Source organism: Hemiscyllium ocellatum, chromosome 1 (assembly GCF_020745735.1).
Source record: "Hemiscyllium ocellatum isolate sHemOce1 chromosome 1, sHemOce1.pat.X.cur, whole genome shotgun sequence".
Classification (NCBI taxonomy): domain Eukaryota; kingdom Metazoa; phylum Chordata; class Chondrichthyes; order Orectolobiformes; family Hemiscylliidae; genus Hemiscyllium; species Hemiscyllium ocellatum.
In genome coordinates, this window is record NC_083401.1 from 58,702,685 (window position 1) to 58,728,596 (window position 25,912).

The window sequence follows — 25,912 nt, forward strand, 5'->3', positions numbered from 1 at the left end:
CCCTAGTAACATACTCAAAACTCTCAATCACTTGACTCACCAAGAGCTGAATCGTAACAAAAGTAGAAGTTGCTGGAAAAGCTCAGCAGGAATGGCAAATATTTTAAAATTAATCCAAATCGTCCAATTTTTTTTTTACAGATACTCCTCTCAGATGTCAATTTCATACGTTAGTAAAGATCTTGGTGAATTAATGTTAAGTTTACAACTTACTCCGTTATTGCACATTCTTGTTCTGCTCCCAAGTTAAATCCTTAGTTTTTCCTACACGGTTTCATTACTTTGGCACTACCTCACACTTTTAAAGTGGAAAGCAGAAGGTTATCAACATAATATTCTTTCACCCAGAGACTGGTAGGGGTCGGAAATGCACTACCAGGGACAGTAGTTGAGGCAGGTTACCTTACAACCTTTAAAATAAAAAGTGCTTGGATATGCACCTGAAGTGTTACAATATTCAAGACTATGGGCCAAGTGCTGATAAGTGGAAGTGTAGATATAGTGTATTTTTGGTGTTACAGGCAGAAGGGCCTCTTCTGTACCATATGATTTTAGAAGTTGATTGAATTCCTCCAGCAAATACTAACCCTTCATTCATTTCTCCTCAAATTTTCTTAGTTACATACTACTGTCTTAAATTGTTAATTTCAGCATATGTTTAGAACAAGGCAAATTGGAGATTAAAGAGAAAACATTTTCGTTCCTATCAGAGTTTCCAAAGGGATGTAAGCAGCCGATAAAGCAGCTTCTCCTCAAAGTAAGATGAAACTAGCAAATTTAAGTTTTCAGTTTGAATATGTGGCACTGAAATTTGCATGTAACATCAGAAGTGTGAAAAATTTAAGTTAGGCAAATGTAATAAACTATAGAGCATGCTACATAATACATACACAAGTTCTCATGTATTAAAATATAACTCGCACTTATGTAAGGATTCCAGCATCCTCAATGTAATTTGCCCCAATAGTCATGTAAAATTTGAAGTAACGTAGAATTTAAGACATAAATAGAAAATGCTGTAAATGCTGCAGAGTATTTCTGGCATTGTGTTTTATTTCAGATTACACATATCTATCGTGCTTTGCTTTCACATTTCAGTATACTTTATTTTAGGAGCATAATTCTCCTCCCAATTATTGGACTGACAAAATTATGCATGAGATTATCCACACAAATGTGTGAATTACTCAGCAATTTGAAATTACAATTACATTTACAAAGGAAGTCAGTTATCAATTCTGATTTATGAAAAGAGATGGTGTTAATGAATTGATGGTAAAAGATTGCTTGCTTCCTTCTCACCCCTTGACACTATTTTATAACAAACCTGCTTCCAGACAGACAGCAGCCTGGGATTACAGTTCCTGAGACTTTGTCAAGCTGCAACTGAATCTAGTATGGTAGAGCCACATGTAGTATTTTGCCATTTCCAACAGGTGCTCAAGCCAAATGATTTTTGTTGAGCTAATTAAGTAGATTTACATTGTGCAGTTGCAAATGTACTAGTTCTACAGTTCATACATCACTTTCACTAACAATAATTCCACACATCAGATTCAGAAGCTAGGGCTTACCTTTTCCTTATTGTTCCAGGATACAGGAAAGCACTGGTTCAATTTTTCTTTCTGCTCAGAGAGGCAGTTTTGGTAAACACTCAGGAGTTCCTGGCATTTTTCATACTGGTGTTGCAACGGTATAAAGTGGGTCAAGGGAAGTAACATAATAGGAGAAAATATAAAGCACCACAAATTTTGCTCACTGCTTTCAAATGATGAGGCATAACAAAGCAGCTATTTTCCTCTCAAAGCAGAAAAGACACATTCAAAAGATGCGGAAAGAGTTTATACAGCATAAACCAGTTTTATAAATCATACTGCAGCACTCAAATTTAGCAAATAGACAAATTGTGAATGTCCTAAGTGATTAAATTAAATTTTTTAAATCTACTGAATCAATATAGTAATTGACACATAAGAAAATGAAAATGAACTGCTGACAGCCAGGAACTCTAAGCTAGATTTAATTTTACAATTTGTTATATATGAATTCTAGTAATCATGCCAATGAACAAAGCTGCAAAACACATTATCTAGGTCCTGATTTTTCATAAGTTGTTTTAATTCACTAGCACAACAGAATTCATCCAGTGATGACTTACATAATGAACCAATAGATTTTAAAGTGAAAAACCTCTGCATTGAGAGATCCATACCCAGGCATCTTTGTACCTCAGATGGTGCCCTAAGTGGCAACGTGTAAATTTTCCACTGTACCCATGTGAGTACATGTGACAATAAAGCTGATTCTAATCATAAAACGTATCCAGACTTTGACAAAGGAATTATGCATGATACAATGTAACTTCTATGTTATTGTGAGTTGTTAGTTAATTAAATTTTGAATACAAAGAAAAATGGTGAACCATGATTTGTCAAAGCCCAACTGGTATATTAACATAATTCAAAGAAGGAAGACTAGAGTCAGAGATTTACAGCACAGAAACAGACCCTTCGGTCCAACTCACTCATGCCGAACAGATATCTTAACCCAATCTAGTCCTACCTGCCAACACCCAGCCCATATCCCATCAAACCCTTCCTATTCATTTACTCATCCAGATGCCTTTTAAATGTTGCAATTGTACTAGCCTCCATCACTTCCTCTAGCAGCCCATTCCATCCTCTGAAAATGTTGCCTCACAAGTCTCTTTTAATTATCTTTCCCCTCTCACCCTAAACCTATGCTGTCTAGTTCTGGACTGCCCGACCCCAGGGAAAAGACTTTGTCTATTTATCCTATCCATGCCCCTAGCGATTTTATAAATATCTATAAAGGTCACCCCTCAGCCTCCGCACTTCAGGGAAAACAGCCCCAGCCTATTCAACCTCTCCCTAAAGCTCAAATCCTCTAACCATGGCAACATTCTTGTAAATCTTTTCTGAACCCTTTCACGTTTCACAACATCCTTCCAAGAGGAAGGAGACCAGAATTGCATGCAATATTCCAAAAGTGGCCTAACCGATGTCCTGTACAGCAACATGACCTCCCAACTCCTGTATTCAATACACTGACCAATAAATGAAAGCATACCAAACACCACCTCACTATCTTATCGTCTGCAATTCCACTTTCAAGGAGCTATGAACCTGCACTTCAAGGTCTCTTTGTTCAGCAACATTCCCTCAGGCCTTACCATTAAGTGTATAAGTCCTGCTAAGATTAGCTTTCCTAAAATGCAGCACCTTGCATTTACCTAAATACACTCCACCTGCCACTCCTCAACCCACTGGCCCATCTGATCAAGGTCTTGTTGTAATCGGAGGTAAACTTCTTTGCTGTCCACTACACCTCCAATTTTGGTGTGCAAACTTACTAACTGTACTTCTTATGCTCACATCCAAATCATTTATATAAATGAAGAAAAGTAGTGAATCCAGCACCGATCCTTGTGGCACTCTATTAGTCACAGGCCTCCAGTCTGAAAAACATCCCTCCACCACCACCCTCTGTCTTCTACCTTTGAGTCTTTAAAAGGTTAGGCCTTAATGTCATTCCAGATAGACAGTAACATGGTTAATTATTAATTGCTCTCCGAAATGGCTGACATAACCATTCAAGGTACATCAAACTGTTGTTGAGGAAAATCTTACTTTATATGCTCTTAAACAATATATTTGTTGCTTGTCTGTAACAGTATCGGTGTGAGAACCATGCTATATGGGATAATTTTCCAACTGAAGACTGAAGGCCTAGAGCTGCTGTTCTTTTTTTTCTCTCTTTCTTTTACATTTGCTCTTCTTTTTCTTTTTTCCTTTCGTAAGTATAGGCCCCCTTCCCAGTGTGCCAGCAGGAGCAGCAGCAGCAGCAATTCCTTTGCTGAAATGGCAGACCCACGAGGCAGCAGTGGTAGCAATGTAAGCCAGAATGAGGCACCAGCGGTTTCAGTAAGGCGGGCCCAGCATCCACTTTGAGCCCAGTTCAATATGACAGCTTCAGTGGACTCATGGCAACGACAGTGTCAACAAATGCATGATGCCATCGTAGAATGGGAACACTGATCCTCTCGTGACATGTGGTTCCAGGCCATTGGCTGAGCCCAGGTGGAGATGGTGGTGTTTCAGGTGCGGTGGCATGTGGGGACTCTGGGCATCTGATTGCTCACAGATTCGAAATTTGTGGCTGTTTTTCTGGCAGAAAGGACTCATGAAGCAGCGTCTTTCAGTACTTTATTTCTACTTCTGTTGTTAATCCTGTCTTTTGAATATTAAGATTGTGCCGGAGAATGTCAACTTTGTGCACTGCAGTCCTGTATTCCCGTACTCAAGAATACTTGACAATAAAACCTAAATCTAATGTCTGGGATATTGGGTTGTTTTATGAGGAAGGTTGAGACAAAGATGGGCATGCAGCCATTGTAATTTAGAAGAATGCATGACTACTTAATTACAATATACAAGATTCTAAGAGGCCTTTACAGGTTGGATGTAAAAAGGTTATTTCCTCTTCTGGGAGAATCTAGAATTGACAGTCAATAGAGTCATAAAGATGTACAGCGTGAAAACAGACCCTTCGGTCCAACTTGTCCATGCTGACCAGATATCCCAACACAATCTAGTCCCAATTGCCAACACCCAGCCCTTTTCCCTCCAAACCCTCCTATTCATATACCCACTGACAAAATATCAAAGAGAGATTTATTTCCCCCCCACAAACAGTAAATTGCATCCATTGCTCCCAATGTAGCCTCCTTTACTTTGGGGAGTCAGGATGCCTATTTACAGAGTGCTTCAAAGGACATCTCCGGGACATCCGCAGCAAACAATCCCACCGCCCTGTGGCCAAACACTTCAACTCCCCCTCCTACTCTGCCAAGGGCATGCAGGTCCTGGGCTTCCTCCATCACCACTCCCTAACCACCTGATGCCTGGTGGAAAAACTTCTCATCTTTCACCTCGGGACCTTCCAACCCCACGTCAATGTGGATTTCACCAGTTTCCTCAGTTCCCTTCCCCCCCAACTTATCCTAGTTCCAATTTTCCAATTCGGCATCGCTCTCAAGACCTGTCTGACCTGTCCATCTTCCTTCCCATCTACCCGCTCCACCTTTTTCTCCAACCTATCACATTATCCCCAACTCCATCTACCTATCGCACTCTCAGCCACCTTCGCCCCAGCCGACCTCACCCCCCAACCCCCCCAATTTATCTCACCATCCCCTCGGCTCACAGGCTCATTCCTGATGAAGGGCTTTTACTCAAAACATCAATTCTCCTGCTCCTTGGATGCTCCCTGGTCTGCTGTGCATTTCCAGCACCATACTCACAAATTTCACATAAAAGTTAACCCATATTTTTGGCCAAATAATCTAGAATTTCCATATATCTTGTGTCAAAGTTGACCCTAGTTCTTCACAGATAACAGTTCAACGTTAATGAGTCAGTGTGCCGGCTGTCACATCCCGCTCCAGTATTCCAGTCTGCCGGTTGTTCCACTCTGCTCCCAGTCTTCCAGTCCGCTGGCTATTGTGTTCCACTCCAGCTTGCCAGAATTGTTATCAACAGTCCTGTCTGAAGAAAAGGAAGAAGTTCCACAATGTTCTGACTAACATTTCTTCCTCAACCCAAACATTTTCAATTGTTTCATCAATGAGCTTCCCTCCACCATGAGATCAGCACAGATGTTTATTGAGGGCTGCACAATGTTTAGTAGCATTTGTAATTACTCAAATAATAAAGATGACTGTGTCTATGGGCGGCACGGTGGCACAGTGGTTAGCACTGCTGCCTCACAGTGCCTGAGACCCGGGTTCAATTCCCGCCTCAGACGACTGACTGTGTGGAGTTTGCACATTCTCCCCCTGTCTGCGTGGGTTTCCTCCGGGTGCTCCGGTTTCCTCCCACAGTCCAAAGATGTGCAGGTCAGGTGAATTGGCCATGCTAAATTGCCTGTAGTGTTAGGTAAGGGGTAAATGTAGGGGTATGGGTGGGTTGCGCTTCGGCGGGTCGGTGTGGACTTGTTGGGCTGAAGGGCCTGTTTCCACACTAAGTCTAATCTAAACAACAGACCTTGGAAATGTCCAAGCTTGGGCTGATAAGTGACACACAATATTCACACCGTATAAATGCCTGGCAGTCACCATCTCAAATGAAAGAATCTAACTAACTATTTCCCCTTAACATTCAAAGGCGCTACCTTTCCTGAATTCACAAATATCAACATGCCGAATGTTACCACTGGCCAAATATATACACCATAGCTCCAAGACCAGAAGGCCAAAAATGGAAAACCACTTTCAACCAAGGAGGACATGATAATTACTTGCCACTTAGTTCAGAGATGACCCACAAATAGTTGTTTATCTGTTGTGCAAGTCTTTAGTAACTATTTCTCCTTTGAACCTGCATTTTGTGTTCTTCCTAAGAAATCAACTTTCATCAAAATCGTAAGTTAAGAATGACATTTCAGTAATTTACCTCAGATGACCCTCAATGGACTTTCAAAAAAAAACTGGCTAACCTATTAACATCTTAAAGTAATTCCGGACTGCCATCTCCAGTTCTGAATTTTTGGATTCCATCTTAAAAGCAAGAACATTGATATGCTGGCACCTTCAGTTATTTTCCATTGATGTTGCTGCTCTTTTTATCCTTTTTGAATCAGTCTCTTCTTCTGTGCCTGAAAGCACAGCTGTGCTGCAAAATATTCCCTTCACCACAAAGGGTGTGAAACAAATTCTTCTTCTGATTTAACTTTACTACAGCATTATCCTTACAAAGTTAGAATCCACAAACAGAGGCAGCAGGGAAATACACCACAATTATTTAAGAAGGGTAAAAGACAGGTGGTGAGAATAAGGACTGAGATTAGTTTAAACACTCAAACTGTCCATAACAGACTCAAACCGAAATTCTTCAGTCAGGTCCAGACTTCTTAAACCAAGGCAGTCTCTAAATATTTTGACAGAGGGCTAATAACTTGACCTAAAAAGGCCAGCCATTTATTAGCTGTCGAATCTGACTCATGAGAACTAAACTGAACCCAATTGCTATTTCAGCTGGGTCTCAAGTATTTTGTAGTTATTTGCAAAGCTTGTGTTGACCATTATAAACCTTTTTATGTTTTCCACAGCAAGTTGCACTCAGTCCCCACTTGACTGTCCCTAAAGTACCAGGAAAATAATCACTTCAATCAAAATTGCTTCAATCAAACAAACGTTATTGATGTTTTGAAATTATCTGGCATTCTCCCGAAGCAACACTTAACCCACCAGCATAATGGTTAATTTCTTATCTGACACTACACTTAAGAATGAACGGAGCAGATAATTACAGCAAACCAGCCACAATTCTTCTCGAGTTCTGGAAGTAACATTTCAAGTAAAACAAGGCACTAATTCTGATCTCTGAACTTGGCTCATAAACTGAAATATCACATGATGTTTGGAGCCTCAAGATGCAGAAAACTAACTGACTAATAAGATAGAAAGAAAGAACACATTAAAAATAAAAGTTATCACTTACAGTGAAAAGCTTGAAAACATGGTGACTGCTGCCCTCTGCAGATCATTTCAACTAATGACCAACTTTTGTCCACTTAGCATTATATTACAAAAAGATTGAGCTTATTAGTTTATTACCAGTATAAATGGAAGAAATTTTAAAATTAGTCAATAAATTACAGTACAGGGTGCTAATTCGTTGACATCCACTTTGATTGGCCAAGACATTATCAAACTCTTTGGCAATTCAAAAAAGGTCGATGGATTGAACATATTCTTTTGTTTTCCAATGATTAACTAATAATAATCAATTGGTTATCCTAATTGGTTGCTAGTGTAGCTTTAGTGCAGTCAGGATTGTTCAGCAAATATGGTCTTATCACAGAATCATATCAACAGTACATATTTTGCTTTTAAGCTTTGCAAATGCAGGATGGTTTCACAGTTAATACCATTTCACTGTCCATTTCAATTCCTTTGTTGTGGTTCTGTTCGCCGAGCTGGGAGTTTTTGCTGCAAACGTTTCGTTCCCTGGCTAGGGAACATCATCAGTGCTATTGGAGCCTCCTGTGAAGCGCTGCTTTGATGTTTCTTCCGGTATTTATAGTGGTTTGTTCTTGCCGCTTCCGGGTGTCAGTTTCAGCTGTAGTAGTTTGTATGTGGGGTCCAGGTCGATGCGTCTGTTGATGGATGTTCTTGCCGCTTCCGGGTGTCAGTTTCAGCTGTAGTGGTTTGTATATGGGGTCCAGGTCCATGTGTCTGTTAATGGAGTTTGTGGATGAATGCCATGCCTCTAGGAATTCCCTGGCTGTTCTCTGTCTGGCTTGTCCTATGATGGTAGTGTTTTCCCAGTCAAATTCATGTTCCTGGTTGTCTGAGTGTATGGCTACTAGGGATAGCCGGTCCTGTCGTTTTGTGGCTAGCTGATATTCATGGATGCGGATTGTTAGCTGTCTTCCTGTTTGTCCTATAGTCCATCTTTGGACTGTGGGAGGAAACCGGAGCACCCGAAGGAAACCCACTTAGACGCGGGGAGAATGTGTAAACTCCACAGTCAGTCGCCTAAGGTGGGAATTGAACCCAGGTCTCTGGCGCTGTGAGGCAGCAGTGCTAACCACTGTGCCACCCACTAATTTGTATCAAAAGAGGAAATGAGCCCTTTTCCCATAGTACTGCAGATAGTAAATCAGAGTCAGTCACATAATTGCTCAGAAACAAAAACAGAAATTGTTGGTGAAACTCAGCAGGTCTAACAGCATCTGTAGAAAGAAAGCAGAGTTAATGTTTCATGTCCTGTGACTCAGAAGACATTTGGAAATGCTTGTGTAATGATTTGTAGCTCAGTGCTAGCTGTCATAGTTGTGGGTAAGTTTGCTGAGCTGGGAAGTTGATCTGCTGATGTTTCCTCTCCTGGCTAGGTGACATCATCAGTGCTTTGGAGCCTCCTGTGAAGCGCTGCTATACTGCGTCTTTGGAATGTATTTAGTTCTATTCCTGCTGTTCCGGTTGCCGGTTCCAGTTGTTTATTATAGTGGCCAGTATATTGGGTTTAGTTCTGTGTGTTTGTCGATGGAGTTCATGGATGAGTACCATGCTTCTAGAAATTCTCTGGCTGCCCACTGTTTAGCTTGTCCTAAGATTATTGTGTTGTCTCAGTTGCATTTGTGGTCTTTGTCATGTGTGCACAGCTACTGGGGCCAGCTGGTCGTGGAGTTTACTGGCTAGTTGGTACTCAGGATCTGGTCAGTCTGTGTGGCTTGTCTGTGCACTTTTGTGATCCATTCCTGGATGTGATTGTAGAAAGAATACAGAACGGTGAATGCGAGTTGATCGTTGATTTCCTCCTCTCTCGTAAATGTGGTCCCTGCGAGTATGGTGTTGATAATCCAGCGCATGTTTTCGATTTCTGTTCTCTTAATAATAAAAAAGGGTTGTCCATGTATCTGATCCAGAGTTTGGGTTGGATTTGAGGGAGGGCTGTTTGTTCCGGTCTTTGTTTCGCTGCTTCTGCTTTGAGCCTAGAGATGGGTGAACAGTGCTTGGTGGATATATTTAATACTTCACTAGCCACAGGTGAAGTGCCAGATGACTGAGCAAAAAATGATGGCAAAGGATTATTTTTGTCATTGGAAAACTGTGACCAGTACTACACGATAGGGTTCGGTCCTGAAACCCTTGATATTTCTTATGTACATCACTGACTGGATGTGAATGTAGAAGTTGAATGAGTATGTTTTAGATGTCATGAATACTGGGGGTGTTGTTGATAGTGATGATCATGGTTTCAGGATACAGTCTGATATTGATCAACTGGTAAATTGGACAGAGCAATGACAAACAGAATTTGATCTCAATAAGTGCGAGGTGATGTATTTTGGGGGTTTAATAATGGAAGGATTTACACAATGAATATTTGCTTCCTAGGAAATACTGAGGACAAAGTGTCCTTGATGTATAAGTTCATAGATCCCTGCAAGTGTCAGTACAAGTAGGCAGGGTGGTGAAGGCAGCATACCAGTTGTTTGTCTTCATTAGCCAGGGTATGGAATACAGGAGAAAGGAAATCTTGTTACAACTTTATGAAACATTGACTAGGCCATAGATGGAATATTGTACGCTAGCACACTATCAGAAGGACATGATTGCACTGGAGGACACTGAGGAGATTTACCAAGATGTTGCCCACGATGAAAAGTTTCAGTAATGAGGAGCGATTGGATAAACTGGGCTTAATTTCCTTGCAGCACAAGAGGCTGAAGGGCTGATAGAGGTATACAAAATTATGAGAGATGTAGACAGGGCTCTTCTCTATGGGAGACATGTCTAAGATCAGCAGGCATAATTTCAATGTGAGAAGTATACGGTCTAGAGGAGATCTGAAAAAACTTCTCTCATTCAGATTGGCACAAATATGAAACATGAAGCCTAAGAAGGTGGTGGAGGCTGATACTCGCACAACAGGTAAGAAACTTCTGAATGAATATTTAAAAATGCCTGAATATAGGAGGCTACAGACCAAGTGTAAAGAAATTGGCTTAGTATAGAGTGGTGTCTATTGATCAGTACAGACATGGTCGGTCATAGGGCCTGCTTCTATGCTGTATGACTCAACTTTGAGGGTAAACTTGCAAGGAACATCAAGCTGGACAATCTTCCTTAAGTATATAAAAAGGAAGAGATAAGCCAAAGTGAACATAAGCTCCTTAAAGTGAGAGACTGGGCAAACAGTAATGAGGAACCAGGAATTGGCAAAGAAGTTAAAAGAATACTTTGTATCAGTCTTCACAATAGAAGACAGTAAGTGCATTTCAAAATTACAAAATAATCATGAAACCACAGGAAGGAATGGATGACAACCAAGCAGCGAACTAAACTATGAAGGCAGTTCAGGAATCCACTGTGGCCATTTGCCTGCAAAACAGATATGTCGCTTTGGATTTTGTTGGGGTAAATAGCCTCTCAGAGGAAAGTAGCAACAGCCTAATTCATTACATCACAGTTAGCTTTACTATACAGGAGGAACGTGTTGGTAGGCTATACCAATAGGGGATTCAATCATAAGGGGGGAATAATCAAATGTTTGTGGCTACAAATGAGACTCCAGAATAGAGTGTTATCTCCCAGGTGCTTGGGTCAAGGATACCAGAGTAGTTACAGGACATTCTGGAGTGAGAAGGTGAACAGCCAGTGGTCAAGGTAAACATTGGAACAAAAAATATGGGTAAAAGGAAGAGGTCCTAAAAGCAAAACATAGGGAATTAGGAAACAAAATGTAAAGTAGTACATCAAAAGTAGTGATCTCAGGTTTGCAACCAGTGGCACATGCTAGTCAGAGTTGAAATAGCAGGATTTAACAGGCAAATTCATGGTTGTAGAAATGGTTCAAGAAGGAAGTTATCAGATTCCTGGAACATTGAGACTGGATCTGGCAGGGGAGAGAGAGAGAGAGATCAGTACAAACTGGATAAACTGCACATGGACAGGACTGGAACTGACATCCTCGCGGGGGTGTTTGTTCGAGCTGCTGGGGACAGTTGAAACTTAAAATAGCAAGGGAATGGGAACCTATACAGGGAAACAGAAAAGGATAGTAGGGGCCAAAACAAAAGAATGGGAAATAAAGTGATACGTGGAGAACTCAAAGGCAAGAATAAAACAGCCATGATGCAAAATAATTCAAATAATAATGGAGGTTGCATGCAGATGCCCAGAGACAGGTAATGCTTGGGAAAGCATTAAACAGGAAATGAGAGATGCAAGCAACAAATGCAACATTATAATTATGCCTGACTTTAGGCTGCATATAGATTGGACAAATCAAATGAGTAACAATGCTGTAGAGAATGCCTGGAGCATGTTTGAAATGGTTCAATACATCGAGGAATCAATTAGTGAAAAGGGCCACACTAGATTGGTACTGAATAACCAGAAAGAATAATTGTCAACTGTGCTAAGCCTCTTGGGGAAGAGTGACCATAATATGATAGAACTTTTCATTAAGATGGAGAGTGACATGGTTGATACTGAGGCTAGAAGCCTGAATCTAAATAAATGAAACAGTGATGGCACAAGGCTCAAGCTAGCTATGGCACATTGGCTATGTTAGTTAAAAGGATGGCTGTTGATATGCAATGGCAAACATTTTTAAAGAGTGCTTGGAAGAAGTGTAGCCATTGTTCATTCTTACTTGGCATAAAAATATAACAGTACGGGTAGCCCAGACATGGCTGAGAAGGGAATAGGATTAGATTCAAAACAGGCATACGATTCATCAAAAATAGCAGATCTGAGAATTAAGAGCAGTTTAGATTTCAGTCAAGGAAGGTGGGGTGAGGGGGGAGGTGTAAGCTTGTAAGTAATATACAAACTGATTGTAAAAGCTTCTATAGGTATGTGAAGAGAGGAAGATTATTAAAGATAAATGTAGGATTTGTAGTGAGCTGCTAAGATGGATACAGAACTGGCTTGGTCAAAGTAGGTAGAAAGTAGAGGTGGAAGGTTGTTTTTCTGACCAGTGTGGTTCTATACAGATCAATGCTGGGACCCTTTCATATGAATGATTTGGAAGAGAACTTAGGTGGTCTGAATAGTAAGTTTGCGGACGACACAAAAGTTGGGGGAACTGCAGACAGTGAGGAGGATTGCCTAGGATACAGCAGGATATTGATAGGCTGGAGAAACTGATGAAATTTAATCCAGAGAAATGTGAGGTTATGCATTTTTAAAGTTGTAATGTAAGAGGGAAGAATACATTAAATGGCAGAATCCTTAGCAGCATTAATGTACAGAAGAATCCAGGTGTACAGGTCCACTAAAAGTAGCAACCTAATTGGAGAAGGTGATTAAGAATGCATATGGCATGTTTGCTTTCATCAGTTAGGGCACAGAATATAAGAACTGGCAAGTCACATTTCAGCTGTATAAAACTTTACTAAGGTCACATTTGGAATATTGCATACAGTTGTGGTCGCCACTCTACCAAAAGGACACGGAGGTATTGAAGGGTACAGAAAGGTTTAATGGGATGTTACCTGGTTCAAGGGTATAAGCTATGAGAAGAAACTTGATCATCTTGATTTGTTGCACTTCGAAGGCTGAGGGGCAACCTGATAGAGGTTTACAAGATTATGAGAGGCATGGATAGAGTATTTTTCCCAGAAAAATTCTCAGAAATGATATTAGGGACATATGTTTACAGTAAAAGGTGGGAGTTTAAAGGGGATGTGAGAGGCAAATTTCTTTTTACACATAGGGTGGTAAGTGTGTGGAATTTGTTGGCAGAGGTGGTGGTAGCAGGTGGTGATGGAGGTGGAAACAATCGTTTAAGAGACATCTTAAGATATATGAATAGGCAAAGAATACTGGGATTTGGATTGGTTTTAGTTTGGAAAGGCATCATATGACAGCACAGGCTTGATGGGGCAAGAGTCTGTTCCTGTGCTATGTACTCTCGGTACAACATGGTGTTTCACTTGGAGCTGGTATACTTGGTCACCATCTTTATCACCTCCAAAACAACATAGATTGTTAAGTAGTCAAGTAGGTATTTAGGTAGTTAAGTATATTCAAGGCAGATATAAACAAATTTTTAATCAGTAAGGAAATAAAAGATTGAGGAAAGGTGGCTAAGTGGAAGTGAGGATTATCAGAGCAACCATGATCTCAATGAAAGGCTCAACGGGCTAAATGGTCTACTGCTGCTCCTCATCTTATGGTCTTCCTCACATTTATCTTTTAGTTTCAGATGGCAGCTGTTCAGGATTGTGGCATTCACACCTAGTCATGTAGGCATACATTTTCATTCTTACTTGTTCCATTACCACTTAATGGTAAGGTCCTAGGGAGTATTGCTGAACAAAGAGACCTTGGAGTGCAGGCTCATACTTCCTTGAAAGTGGAGTTGCAGGTAGAAAAGGATAGTGAAGGTGTTTGGTATGCTTTCCTTTATTGGTCAGAGTATTGAGTATAGGAGTTGGGAGGTCATGTTGCAGCTGTACAGGACATTGGTTAGGCCACTTTTGGAATACTGCATGCAATTCTGATCTCCTTCCTATTAGAAGGGCATTGTGAAATTTGAAAGGGTTCAGAAAAGATTTACAAGGATGTTGCCAGGATTGGAGGATTTAGCTAAAGGGAGAGGCTGAATATGCTGGAGCTGTTTTCCCTGGAGCTTCGGAGGCTGGGGGGTGACCTTGTAGAGGTTTATAAAATCATGAGGGGCATGGATAGAATAAACAGACAAGATGGCACAGGTTCAGGGTGGCAGGGCAAAGATATAAAGAGGACCTAAGGAGCAACTTTTTCATACAGAGGGTGGTGCGTGCACAGAATGAGCTGAAAGAGGAAGTGGTGAAGACGGATAGAATTACTGCATTTTAAAGGCATCTGGATGGATATGAATAAGAAGGTCTTAAAAGAAATATGGGCCAAGAGCTGGCAAATGGGACTAGATTAGGTTAGAGTAACTGGTCGGTATGGACGAATTGGACCGAAGGGTCTGTTTCTGTGCTGTACATCTTTATGACTATGACTCTACCACTCTTGTGGTCTTGCACAGTCCAATGCTTATGTCATTTAATTGCTCCTCCCTTTCACCCTATCACAAACATTCTTTTTTGCTTCAAACTACATGTATGCGTTCTAAACACAAAACACAGATGGATTCCACTAAATGTATGTCATATAAAATTTTAAAGCAGTTAAGGATATCTTCCCGTTCCATGACAATGAGTTCATTCTGGTCCTCCAGTTCTCTGATTTTCTTTTCAAATGATTCATGTTCTGCCTTTAATCGTTCCACAGTTTCTTCTTTCTCTTCACTTACTCTAGGTGGGTAAAAACAGAAGAGTTAGACTTTGCATTAACTGAAATGCTTGCAAACAGGCAAATTCAGAATAGAAGTAAGCAACTCAGCCTTTCCCTGAAACTCCACCATTTCATTAGATCATAGCTAATTTGATATGCCACACTCCTACCTGATAGTCTTTCACCACCTTGCTGATCAGGAATCTAGCTACTTCTGCCTTAAAAATATTCAAAGGCTACTTCCACACCTTTGAGGAAGTTGAGTACGTAACCTTTATTCATGCATTGTCTTCTGTTTCAATGAAACTTTAGCTCTAGTTTCACTCTAAGTGTTTTCTGCTGCAATTACAGTATAGAAGATACAGATATCTGTTTTAATTCTTGATTTATCTCATGATGGCTTTAGTAAGCGAGGGCAGTAATTAAATGCTATTACAAGCTTTGCTAATCATGCACAAGGACAAAACTGGAATTCAAATAGGTCCCAAGCAGAAAAAGGATCAAGTTTCCTTGCTTGCTATTTCCTTCAACTAATTATTCCTTCCTGTTAGCACTCTTCCAGGTCAAAGATTACCACGTCACTTTTGTCAATATCTAAAAATTGTAATGGATCCCATTACAATTGACACCAACTCAATGTTATTTTCAAACATTTTCAAAATCAATTCAAGATTCACAAAACATTTTAAGGTAATAACAAAGCTTCCTTCATTATTTCCTTATCAAAAATCTCATGTTCAAAACACTTACGAAAAATTGTTTAGACAAGGTACTAAATGGTAACAGCCACCAGTAAATGTTTGAAAATTGTTTACTTCCTGCTACCCTAGTGAAAAATAAGCAGAAAATAAAAATCTACATGTATAACCATCCCAGACTTCATTTTTCATTCATCAATGGCAGATGCCACTTTAAAAAAGCAAAAGTACAGAACTGACTTTATCTACACATCCATTACCTGGTTAATTTTATTCTAGCAACCCAAACAAAGCCTGCAAAATACAGCCACAAAAAGCGCAATAATACCAGAATATTTCAAGTATAAATTGAAATTAATTTTTCCTTGAAGAAAACCGTAGTCGTGACATAGTCTGCAATTTAGGAATTTGATAAATTCCAAAAATAACTTTCTCCAGTTCGTACATGGACATGATGGCTATCAAATTTCTCAACAGGTCACAATATTATTGTTCTTTAAGGAAGGATATAAATGCATTTATATTACTTCAGAGAATGTTTGCTAGACTAATACCTGGAATAAGTAGTTTGTCTTATGAGCCAATGTTGAAGAGTCTTAACTTGTATCTAGTGAATTTCAGAAAAGTAGGAAGTGATTTGATTGAAACACAAAATTCTTAATGGGCTTGAAAGGGCGGATGTGCAAAGGATGTTTCCATTTGACAGAAAATCTAGAACTAAGGCTCCCCATTTATTTGGAAAACAAACTTTCATAGGGTTTACAATAAGGTCCCACAAGATTAGCATGTAAAATTAAAGCACATGAATAGAGGAATGGTTGGCAGACAGAAATAGAGTATGGATAAACTTGTTTTTTTCCTAGTGGGATACCACAGGGATCAGTGCCAAGACCCCATCTATTCACAATGTATAATTATTATTATCTGAATGGTGAAAAGGGGAGGTACAATGAGACTTGGGGTGATTTCGTACCATCAATTCCAAGGGTTTCTACTTTAGTTAACAGTCTCTCATATAGGACTTTATCAAATGTTTTCTGGAAGACCATATAAAAAATATCCATAGACATGCCCATGTCCATTACCTTAGCCATCTCTTCAAAAAGTTCAACGAGGTTTGTCAAGCATGAACTTACGTGTCACCAATCCATGCTGGCTCTCCCTGGTTAGATAAAAATTTTCAAAGGTGTTCCTATCCTATTTTAATTATAGATACCAACAATTTTCACACTAATATTAGACTGATTGGTAATTCTCTGCATTTCTTCTTTCACCCTTTTTAAACAAAAGAGTAACGTGTAATTTTCCAATCTTGAGGCCATTTATATAGCCAGAGAATGGTGTATCTGAGGAATTCTTTGCCATAAAAAGTGGTTGAGGCAAAACTTTGAATGTTTGTGAGAAGTAGTTAGAAACAGTTCTTAGGGCTAAAAGGTTCAAAGGATATGGGGAGAAAATGGGAACAAGGTATTGACTTGGATGATCAGCCATGATCATATTGAACAGAGGAGCTGGCTTAAAAAGTCCAATGGCTTACTCCTGCTTTTATTTTCCATGTTTCAGTGTTACAATCAGATTAGCCATGATCTTATTAAATAGCGAAACATGCTCGAGGGATCATACTCCTGCATGTGTGCGTGCGCATGTTGGGGGGGTATAGAGACAATACAGCATTTACATCAACTCAAAACTGTCTGCCAATCCCAAAACTGCTCCATCATTTCTTTGCACTTGTACTTCAGCCCTAACTTTGTGGACAAATTTCAATGAAATTGGAGACAAAGGTAGGAGGAATTGATTACTTCTTGACCAAGATGTGGATCCAGATCCTAGACATTATCAAAGAGTTGGCTAAAATTGGGAAATACAGTGGATTTGCATTTTGTATTTAAAAGACTGTTGTGGATTGCTGTATTCAGAATGTTGTCCTCTTGGACTATGTGGATTACCTCAGCTATTGTGGGTAAAATTTGTCATAGCTGTCAAAATGCAAGCAGTGTTTTATAAGCAAGTTGTTGAACATGGATTGGCCTCCACTTCAAGTGAAATGGACTCATCATAAAAATGGTTCTTATTTAGTATTTAGTTAATAGAACATCAATCAAGGGATTGTAACCAAGAGAGAAATAAAAGTAGTTTAAAGAAAGGCTATGTTAAATAATAGCAAACGTATTGCTACAATTCTAGAGGTAGCAATGGCTTAGTGGTATCATCACTGAACTGTTAATCCAAAGACCCAGGTAACGTTCTGGGGGCCTGGGTCTGAATCCTGCCGTGGCAAATGTTAAAATTTGAATTAAAAAAAAAACTGGAATTGAGTGTCTAATGGTAACCATAAATCCATTATCAATTGTCAGGAAAAGCCCATCTGGCTTATTAAAGCTCTTTAGGGAAGGAAACTGCTATACTCATCTGGTCTGGAATACAGGCCACTCCAAACTAACAGCAATGTAATTGACTCTTTACTACTTTCTGGCATTTAGGGATGGGCGATAAATGCTGGCCCAGCCAGTGACACCCTCATTCTATGAATGATGTTTTAAAAATTCTGAACTAATGTTGTTATAGCTAGCCAATTTTCTTACATTAACTCAACCACAACTTTAACTGCACACATAAGGGCATGATATTACATGCAGTACGATATAATATTTTATGCTGATTATTCCAAACCTTTTTAAAAGGTAGTTGGTCAATAAATATTTCAGATCCTATATATGAATGTCCATTCAGCCACTTGAACCTCCTCCTCGATTTGATAAGATCATGGTTGGTCTGATTGCGTCCTCAATACTAATATCCTATCTAGACATGATACCCTTTCATTCTCTTGCAATCACGAACCTATAAAACTTAAGAAGTTAAGGAGGAGATAGCGGAGCCTTTGACTTTGATCTTTGAGTCATTGTCTACAAGTTTAGTACCTGAGGACTGGAGGATTGCAAATGTTGTGCCCTGGTTCAAGAAGGGCAGTAGATATGACCCAGGTAATGCTCGACCAGTGAGCCATACATCTGTTGTAGGAAAAGTTTTGGAAAGAATTATAAGAGATAGGATTTATAATCATCTAACAAGCAACAATTTGATATCAGATAGTTAACATAGTTTCGTCAAGGGCAGGTCATGTCTCACAAACCTCATTTGAGTTTGTCAAGTGACCAAACATGTGGATGAGGGTAGGGCAGTTGATGTGGTGTACAAGGACTTCAGTAAAGCCTTTGATAAGGTTCCACATGGTAGGCTGTTGGAGAAAATGCAGAGGCATGAAATTGAGGGTGATTTAGCAGTTTGGATTAGAAACTGGCTTTCTGAAAGGCGGCAGCGAGTGACGGTTAATGGAAAATATTCAGCCTGGAGTCCAGTTACTAGTGGTGTGCCACAAGGATCTGTTTTGGGACCACTGCTGTTTGTCATTTTTATAGATGACTCGGACGCAGGCATAGGTGGATGCATTAATAAGTTTGCAAATGACACTAAGGTCAGTGGAGCAGCGAACAGTGTGGAAGGATGTTGCAGGTTGCAGGGGGACTTGGATTAACTGCAGAATTGAGCCGAGAGGTGGCAAATGGAGTTCAATGCAGCTAAATGCGAGGTGATTCACCTTAGGAAGAGTAACAGGAAGGCAGAATACTGAGTCAATGGAAAGATTCTTGGTAGTGTGGATGTGTAGAGGGATCTTGAAATCCATGTACATAGATCCCTGAAAGTTGCCACCTCGGTTGATAGTGCTGTTAAGAAGGCATGCGCTGTTAGGTTTTATTGATACAGAGACTGAGTTCTGGAGCCGTTAACGTCATGCTGTAACTATACAAAATGCTAGTGCGGCCTCACTTGGAATATTGTGTACAGTTCTGGTCACCCCATTACAGGAAGGATGTGGAAACACTGGGAAAGATATAGGAACAGGAGGAGGCCACTTATTCCCTAGAGCCTGGTCTGCCATTCATTAAGTTCATGGCTGATCTGACATTCCTCACATCCACCTTCCTGCATTTTCCCTATAACTTTCGATTCACCTAGTGATCAAGAATCTGTCTCAGCCTTAAGAATACACAAGGACTCTTCCCCTAAGCACTCTGTGGCAAATGGTTCCAAAGAGTCAGAATCCTCAAAAGAAATTTCCCCTCATCTCAATTTTAAATTGGAGCCCCTGTCATTAGCCTTTTCATTCTTTATTGTGTTTTCAACTTTCGGTCATCAGCACACTCAAATCTCAATCGTAAATATATATCAAAAAGATAATAATATCAGCACTTGAGGAATTTCACTATACACTTTCTCATGTCTGAGAAAACAGTCCACAAATTTTGATGTCCAGCCAAAAGTTTTAATTTTACCCCGAAATCTATTAGATGGCATCCTATCAAGTGTCTTTTGAAAATCAGTATAAGTAACAGTAACTTCACAACAGTCATCACAACAGTTTGCGAGTTCATCAAGAAATATCACTGCTAGTCTGGCACAATTTGTCTTTAGCTAATATTATTTACTAATCCATGCTTTTCTTGGTGACAATTGCTAATTCTTCAGTGAACCATTTCTTGGTTCCAATGTTACTTCCTATTTTCCCCGTCACCTGATTTGTCATACTCCTCACAAACTTTTTTTTTTAAAAATCTCTTTCATGGGATTAAAGTCAATGGTATTACAGTCCTTCTCACCAGGTCACACCTTTTCCAGCTTCAGTCACCTTCACAGCTCTCACCCGATGAGATTTCTTCCTTTTACATACCTGCCCCTCCCTCACTGCATAAAATATGGTTGCTTGCTTATTCTCATCTCCTCTTTAGCTTTTATTTGGGCAAAGAATGTACGTGATTTAGCAGCATGCTACCTCACCCTTAATCTATGCCTCATATCTAGCTCAAAGTGTAGTATGTGATGGTTAGAAGCTCCTTTCCCACCTGATCTGTGCCCTATAGCTGACATGAATAAACACTATTTCTCATCTTCAGCAACTCACTTAACGGCAACCCAGAATGACAGAAGCAAATGAGAAAGAACAAGTGGTTGCAGAAAAAAAGCAAAAATGACAACAGAAGGAAAATCCACTTCAAAAATAGGACATGGGCAGGAAAAGAAAGAAGCATATGAAATGAGAGAAGCTGAAGAGAAGAAAGAGAAAGGCAAAAGGAATTAAGAAGTATAAGACACAAGAGCAGACAGAAACAAAAGACAGTCACACAGAAGCATCACTCAAGGTAGTTAGTACTGAGTCTGCTTCCTGATTGCCCACATTGGTGGCATTAGCCAGGTTGATAAGCGTGACTTTAATTTGTTGTAAAGAGATGGTAAACGTACAAGCACATTATAGTTCTTAGAGCTGTGCATTCTCATATCAGTGTTTTCTACTTTCAAATCCAGACTTATTGGCACATTGGATACTTGGTGATAGCTGAACTTGCATCTAAAAGTAATGTTATTTATATATTTTCAAAAACGAATTGAATTTTCTTTCCTGTGTTCAGGTTTCAAATCATTAAACACTAGATGGCACCGGTTTCTTTCAGTTCTGGCCTTGCTGTTCCTCAGTAAAAAAAAGTTCAAACTTTTAAAAACAAATAACAAAAAAAAAGCAATTCAAAGGGCTTACTCTACATAATTTCACATATTTGTCTCTCAAACCATGTTGCAATTAAATTTTAAAAACTCCCAAACTGTCATCCAGTTCCATTTAGAAGGACACGGGCAACAGATACATTGGATCGCCATCAGCTGAAAGCTTTCCTCCATCCTGATGGTCGTTCCTTCGGAGCCGCTGGGTCAAAATCCTTGCATTCCATCCTGAATGGCATTGTAGGTCTAACTACAGTACGTGGACTGCCCAATTCAAGAGGCAGCTCCACAACTTCTCAAGGGAAACTAGGGCTGGGCAATAAATGCTGACCCAGCCAGCGACACTAACATCCCACAAATGAATTTTAAAAATACAATTAAACTTCCTCATTTTCTAAAATCAATAATTTCTCCAATATTGGAATATCACAGTGCACCAACCCATTCACGTCCAACACAGCGTAGCCGACCACCACCACTGCCAGACCTCTAAACAAGCTTCTATGGGCCTATTTACACTTGTATCTGTGCTCCCAAATGCCAATGCTACCATAACTCTGATAGCCACCATTCCAACATACTTCCCCAATAATTTCACCCAAACTCCAGACCCACTTTCCTCAAACAAAACTGACAGCACACAGATAAATGGACAGAATAAATACAGAACCATTATAATGCAACACTGTTTGGGTTGGACAATAAACACTAGCCTAGCCAGGAATACATACATGCCTTGAATACTTGTTTTTAAATAAAAGCACACGGAGAGACCATTCAGCCCATGGAAGAGCAACCAATCTGATCCCACTAGCACGTACTTTATGATGTTATGCTCGCAATGTAGGGAGGGCAAAGAGATACTGGTAACCGGATTGAATTTATAAACTCGCAAGAAATTATTTTCAATACAGACAAATTAAGATACGCCCCTGAGAGCTGAAAGGCTGGAACAGAGCTCTTCCACAAATGGTTTAAAACCAGAAACAGCAGAGGTCCAGATTGATTTGGATCCATACAAATCGGTCATAAAATATAATGAACATGCACAGAAAAAAAATTAATAAAGGCATATGTCCCTTTATAGGACTAGAATTCAAGAGTGAGGAGTCACATTGGACCACACTTGGAGGACAATGTGCAATTCTGGATATGAGATGGGGAGATGGTGGCATGGCAATATCACTGAACTACTAATTCAGAGCACAGATCACTTCAGCCCATCGCATCTGCGATTCAGAAGTCAAAGGGAACGCTCCGCACCATGTGTGCAAACTCAACTATTCTAGCAACTGGAATTTACACAAGTAAAAATACAACTGTAATATAAAGCTGGTCTCCATAAATAGTGACATATCAATTGTTGTAAAAATCTCACTGATGTCTTTTAAGCGAAGGAAATCTGCCATTCTTACAGAGTCTGATTTACATGTGACTCCAGTCCCACAACAACACAGGCCAATAAATCCCCAAGGCCTGTTAATCTACAGAATATTTAAGGAAATGGTCCCATAAATACTGAATACACTGGTGATCAGCTTTCAAGAATCTACCTGGAACAATTCCTATGAACTGGAAGGTAGCTGATATAACACCATAATTTCAAAAAAGGAGTGTGGAGAGAAAACAGGGATTTTAAAACCAATTTTATAGCAGGGCACTTAGAAGAGTGACAGAATTGGACAGAATCAGCATGGATTCAGGAAAGGAAAATCACGTTTGACAAATTTCCTGGAATTTTTCAAGGTTGTAACTAGCAGATTAAGGAGGACTTTCTGAAGGCTTTTGATAAGATTACCTGCTGATCTCTTCTGCGCAAAGATAAATTGATATTTGTTGAAAGGAGATTTGCATATTATATACACTATCAATCTGGATTTATTAGATTAGATTAGATTCCCTACAGTGTGGAAACAGGCCCTTCGGCCCAACAAGTCCACACCGACCTTCCGGAGTAACCCACCCAGATCTATTACCCTACTCATGCACCTATCACTATGGGTAATTTAGCATGGCCAATTCAGCTGACCTGCACAGCTTTGGACTGTGGGAGGAAACCGGAGCACCCGGAGGAAACCCACGCAGACACGGGGAGAATGTCCGCATGGAGTGTGCACAGTTGCCAGAGGCTGGAATTGAACCTGGGACCCTGGTGCTGCGAGGCAGCAGTACTAACCTCTGAGCCACCATGCTGCTAGTCTGGAATAAAAACATTTCTGACACACGACTCATCTAAGATTTTGTGAAACTACAGATAATCTGCTAACATATTTTGAGGAGTGGCCAAATGCCCAAAAGGCAAAAAGATTGCTATCAAAGGATTCGTATCTCCTTGGACATTGGCGTCTCACAAGGACTGGTGTTAGGGCCGACAGTATTTCCTATTACTTCTCTCAAACTCTGAAGAAGTCAGTTTCGACTTGAAACATTAATTCTTGTTTCATTTCACAGATGCTGCCAAACATGTTGACCTATGTTAATGTTGTGTTTTTATCATGGGAAGATTTATGGTCCGCAAAATTGATTTTGATATAATTCGTTTGTTGTGAACCATGTCTAAGGACTTTTGTGAACAGGGTAACAAAAATATGCAGTTTTGTTTTGTGTTTGTTCTCAGTTCCTGGGTATGGGACTGGGCACTGACTGAGCTCAGTCTCTTCCTATCCTTTGCAATCTCTTGTTTCGATTCTTGCTTTATCGTTACAGCATGAAGAACCTGAAACATTTAGTGTAGCAATTCCTTTCACAACATGTGTTCCTTAACATTAGGACAACAGCAAGCAAGTGTAAAATCAAAAAGAAAAGGATTTCAGAAACACTTTCTTTTTTGACGGTCTGTGAAACAGGTGACAATTTTCTAAATACAGGAGCTATATGTGAGTGTAACTTACTTAGTTTAATTGCAAGTGAGTTTCATGAATTTTCAACCAGTGTCAGATACAAGCGACAACCCATTGTTCACCTTCAGGTCTTCCAAAGCAAACTACAGATTTTAAATTTATTAGCTCCATTCATGCTACCGAATCCAAGTGATTACACATCACTGAAAAGTGCCGAGGAGTATTATGGTATCAGATGAAAGAGTTTATCAAAAAGAATATTTATTTTCAATCTTCTGTATAACCTTGTAGCATCACAAAGTTATTTTGACTGGTGATTTTCATTCCAGCTTGACTTCACATCACCTCATTTTGTCTGAGACATGAATTTGTACTTAAGTTCCAAATGTCATTCTCACATGACACTGACATACAGTTCTCTCAATGTCAGGATAATTGGCAGCTCATGAATTGTAATTTTTCACATGAATGACCTAGATACCAAGTTTTGGCAAATGGTTAAACCGAGGATCAGAATTGGTCCCAGTCTGTCCACACACTCTTGCTTTCTAATAAAATTATGAATTAATGTGGTTGTAGCCTTTAGTCACACAAATCTGGATGAGATGCAAATAAGAAGTGGAACAGAGCATTTTAGTTTTCCTACTATAATAAATCTAGTGATTCTGTGATTTACATGAAGTAGAAGAAACAAAACTGACCCATATTTTAAAAGTTAGACTTTTGTCAAGTTAGTTGCAGTTTAATTTAGATAAGTGAGAGGTGTTGCATTTTGGAAGGCAAATCAGGGCAGGACTTATATTCTTAATGGTAGTGTCTTGGGGGTGTTGCCAAAGAGACCTTGGGTGCAGGTTCATAGTCCCTTGAAGGTGGAGTCACAGGTCGACAAGGTAGTGAGGTATACTGGTATTTATTGGTCAGTGCATTGAGTATAGCAGTTAGAATGTCATTTTGCAGATGCACAGGTCATAGGTTAGGCATTCAATTCTGGTCCCTCTGCTTTAGGAAAAATATTATTAAACTTGAAAGGGTACAGAAAGGATTTACAAGGATGTTGCGGTGGTTGGAGGGTGTGAGCTATAGGGAGATGTTGAATAGGCTGGGGCGATTGTCCCTGGAGCGTTGGTGGCTGAGGGGTAACGTGAAAGGTTTATAAAATCATGAAGAGCAATGATTGGTTACTCACCCTAAATCTTTTTCCAAAGGGGTAGAGGTGTCCAAAACAAGGTGAGAGAGTAAAGATACCTAAGCGACCTAAGAATCAATTTTTAGATACATGTATGGATTGAGCTGGCAGAGGAAGTAGCAACATTTAAAAGACATCTAGATGGGTACATGAATAGGAAGGGTTTGGAGGGATATGGCCCAAATGCTGGCAAATGGGACGACAATGATATTGAATATCTGGTCTGCATGGAAACGTCAGACCAAAGGGTCTGTTTCTGTGATATAAAACACAATGAATCTAGGTTTTGAAGTTTGCAGTGTCTGATATAAGATATGATGCGATATATGACAACCTTAATGCTGTCATTCAGACTGTAAACCACCCAGTGTTATAGGCTTTATAGCAATGCGCTAATAAAAACTACATTGTGACGTTACAAGTAATGCTGCGAAAAGGTGCAAAACTTACCTTGCAAGCTCTTTGATTAAGTTAGCAATGCGCCTTTTGTCCTCTGGGCAGAGATCCTTCAAAGATGCACTCTTGGTCCCTTTGAATTCCTTGACCTGTTTCAAGGTAAAACCCAAAAAAACAAGTTCCAGAAGAACCTTGATTATCTGAATGAGATGAGCAGGCACTACTTAACTGGGGTGATCGCATGCGGGAGGGAAGGCGGGAGGGAAGGCGGGAGGGAAGGCGGGAGGGAAGGCGGGAGGGAGGGGGGAGGGGGGGAGGGAGGGCGGGAGGGGGGCGGGAGGGAGGGAGGGCGGGAGGGCGGGCGGGAGGGAGGGAGGGGGGGGCGCGCGAGGGAGGGGGGCGGGCGGGAGGGCGGGGCGCGCGAGGGAGGGGG

The 25,912-nt window shown here is 40.1% G+C and overlaps 1 protein-coding gene across 5 annotated transcripts in view; it reads right to left on the bottom strand.

The window, feature by feature from the left end:
- The window catches only part of kiaa1328 (KIAA1328 ortholog), a 179,900-nt gene that overhangs the window by 126,201 nt on the left and 27,787 nt on the right, over positions 1 to 25,912 (bottom strand). For all 5 annotated transcript variants that reach the window (XR_009645001.1, XR_009645000.1, XM_060829546.1 and 2 more), the window contains 3 exons: positions 25,534 to 25,628; positions 14,708 to 14,823; positions 1,575 to 1,693 (listed from right to left, as the gene is read on the bottom strand). Coding sequence is in view for 3 of the 5 variants with exons in the window: in XM_060829546.1 (XP_060685529.1) it covers positions 1,575 to 1,693; positions 14,708 to 14,823; positions 25,534 to 25,628 (330 nt within the window). In the remaining 2 variants the exon portion in view is untranslated. The remainder of the gene's footprint in view (positions 1 to 1,574; positions 1,694 to 14,707; positions 14,824 to 25,533; positions 25,629 to 25,912) is intronic.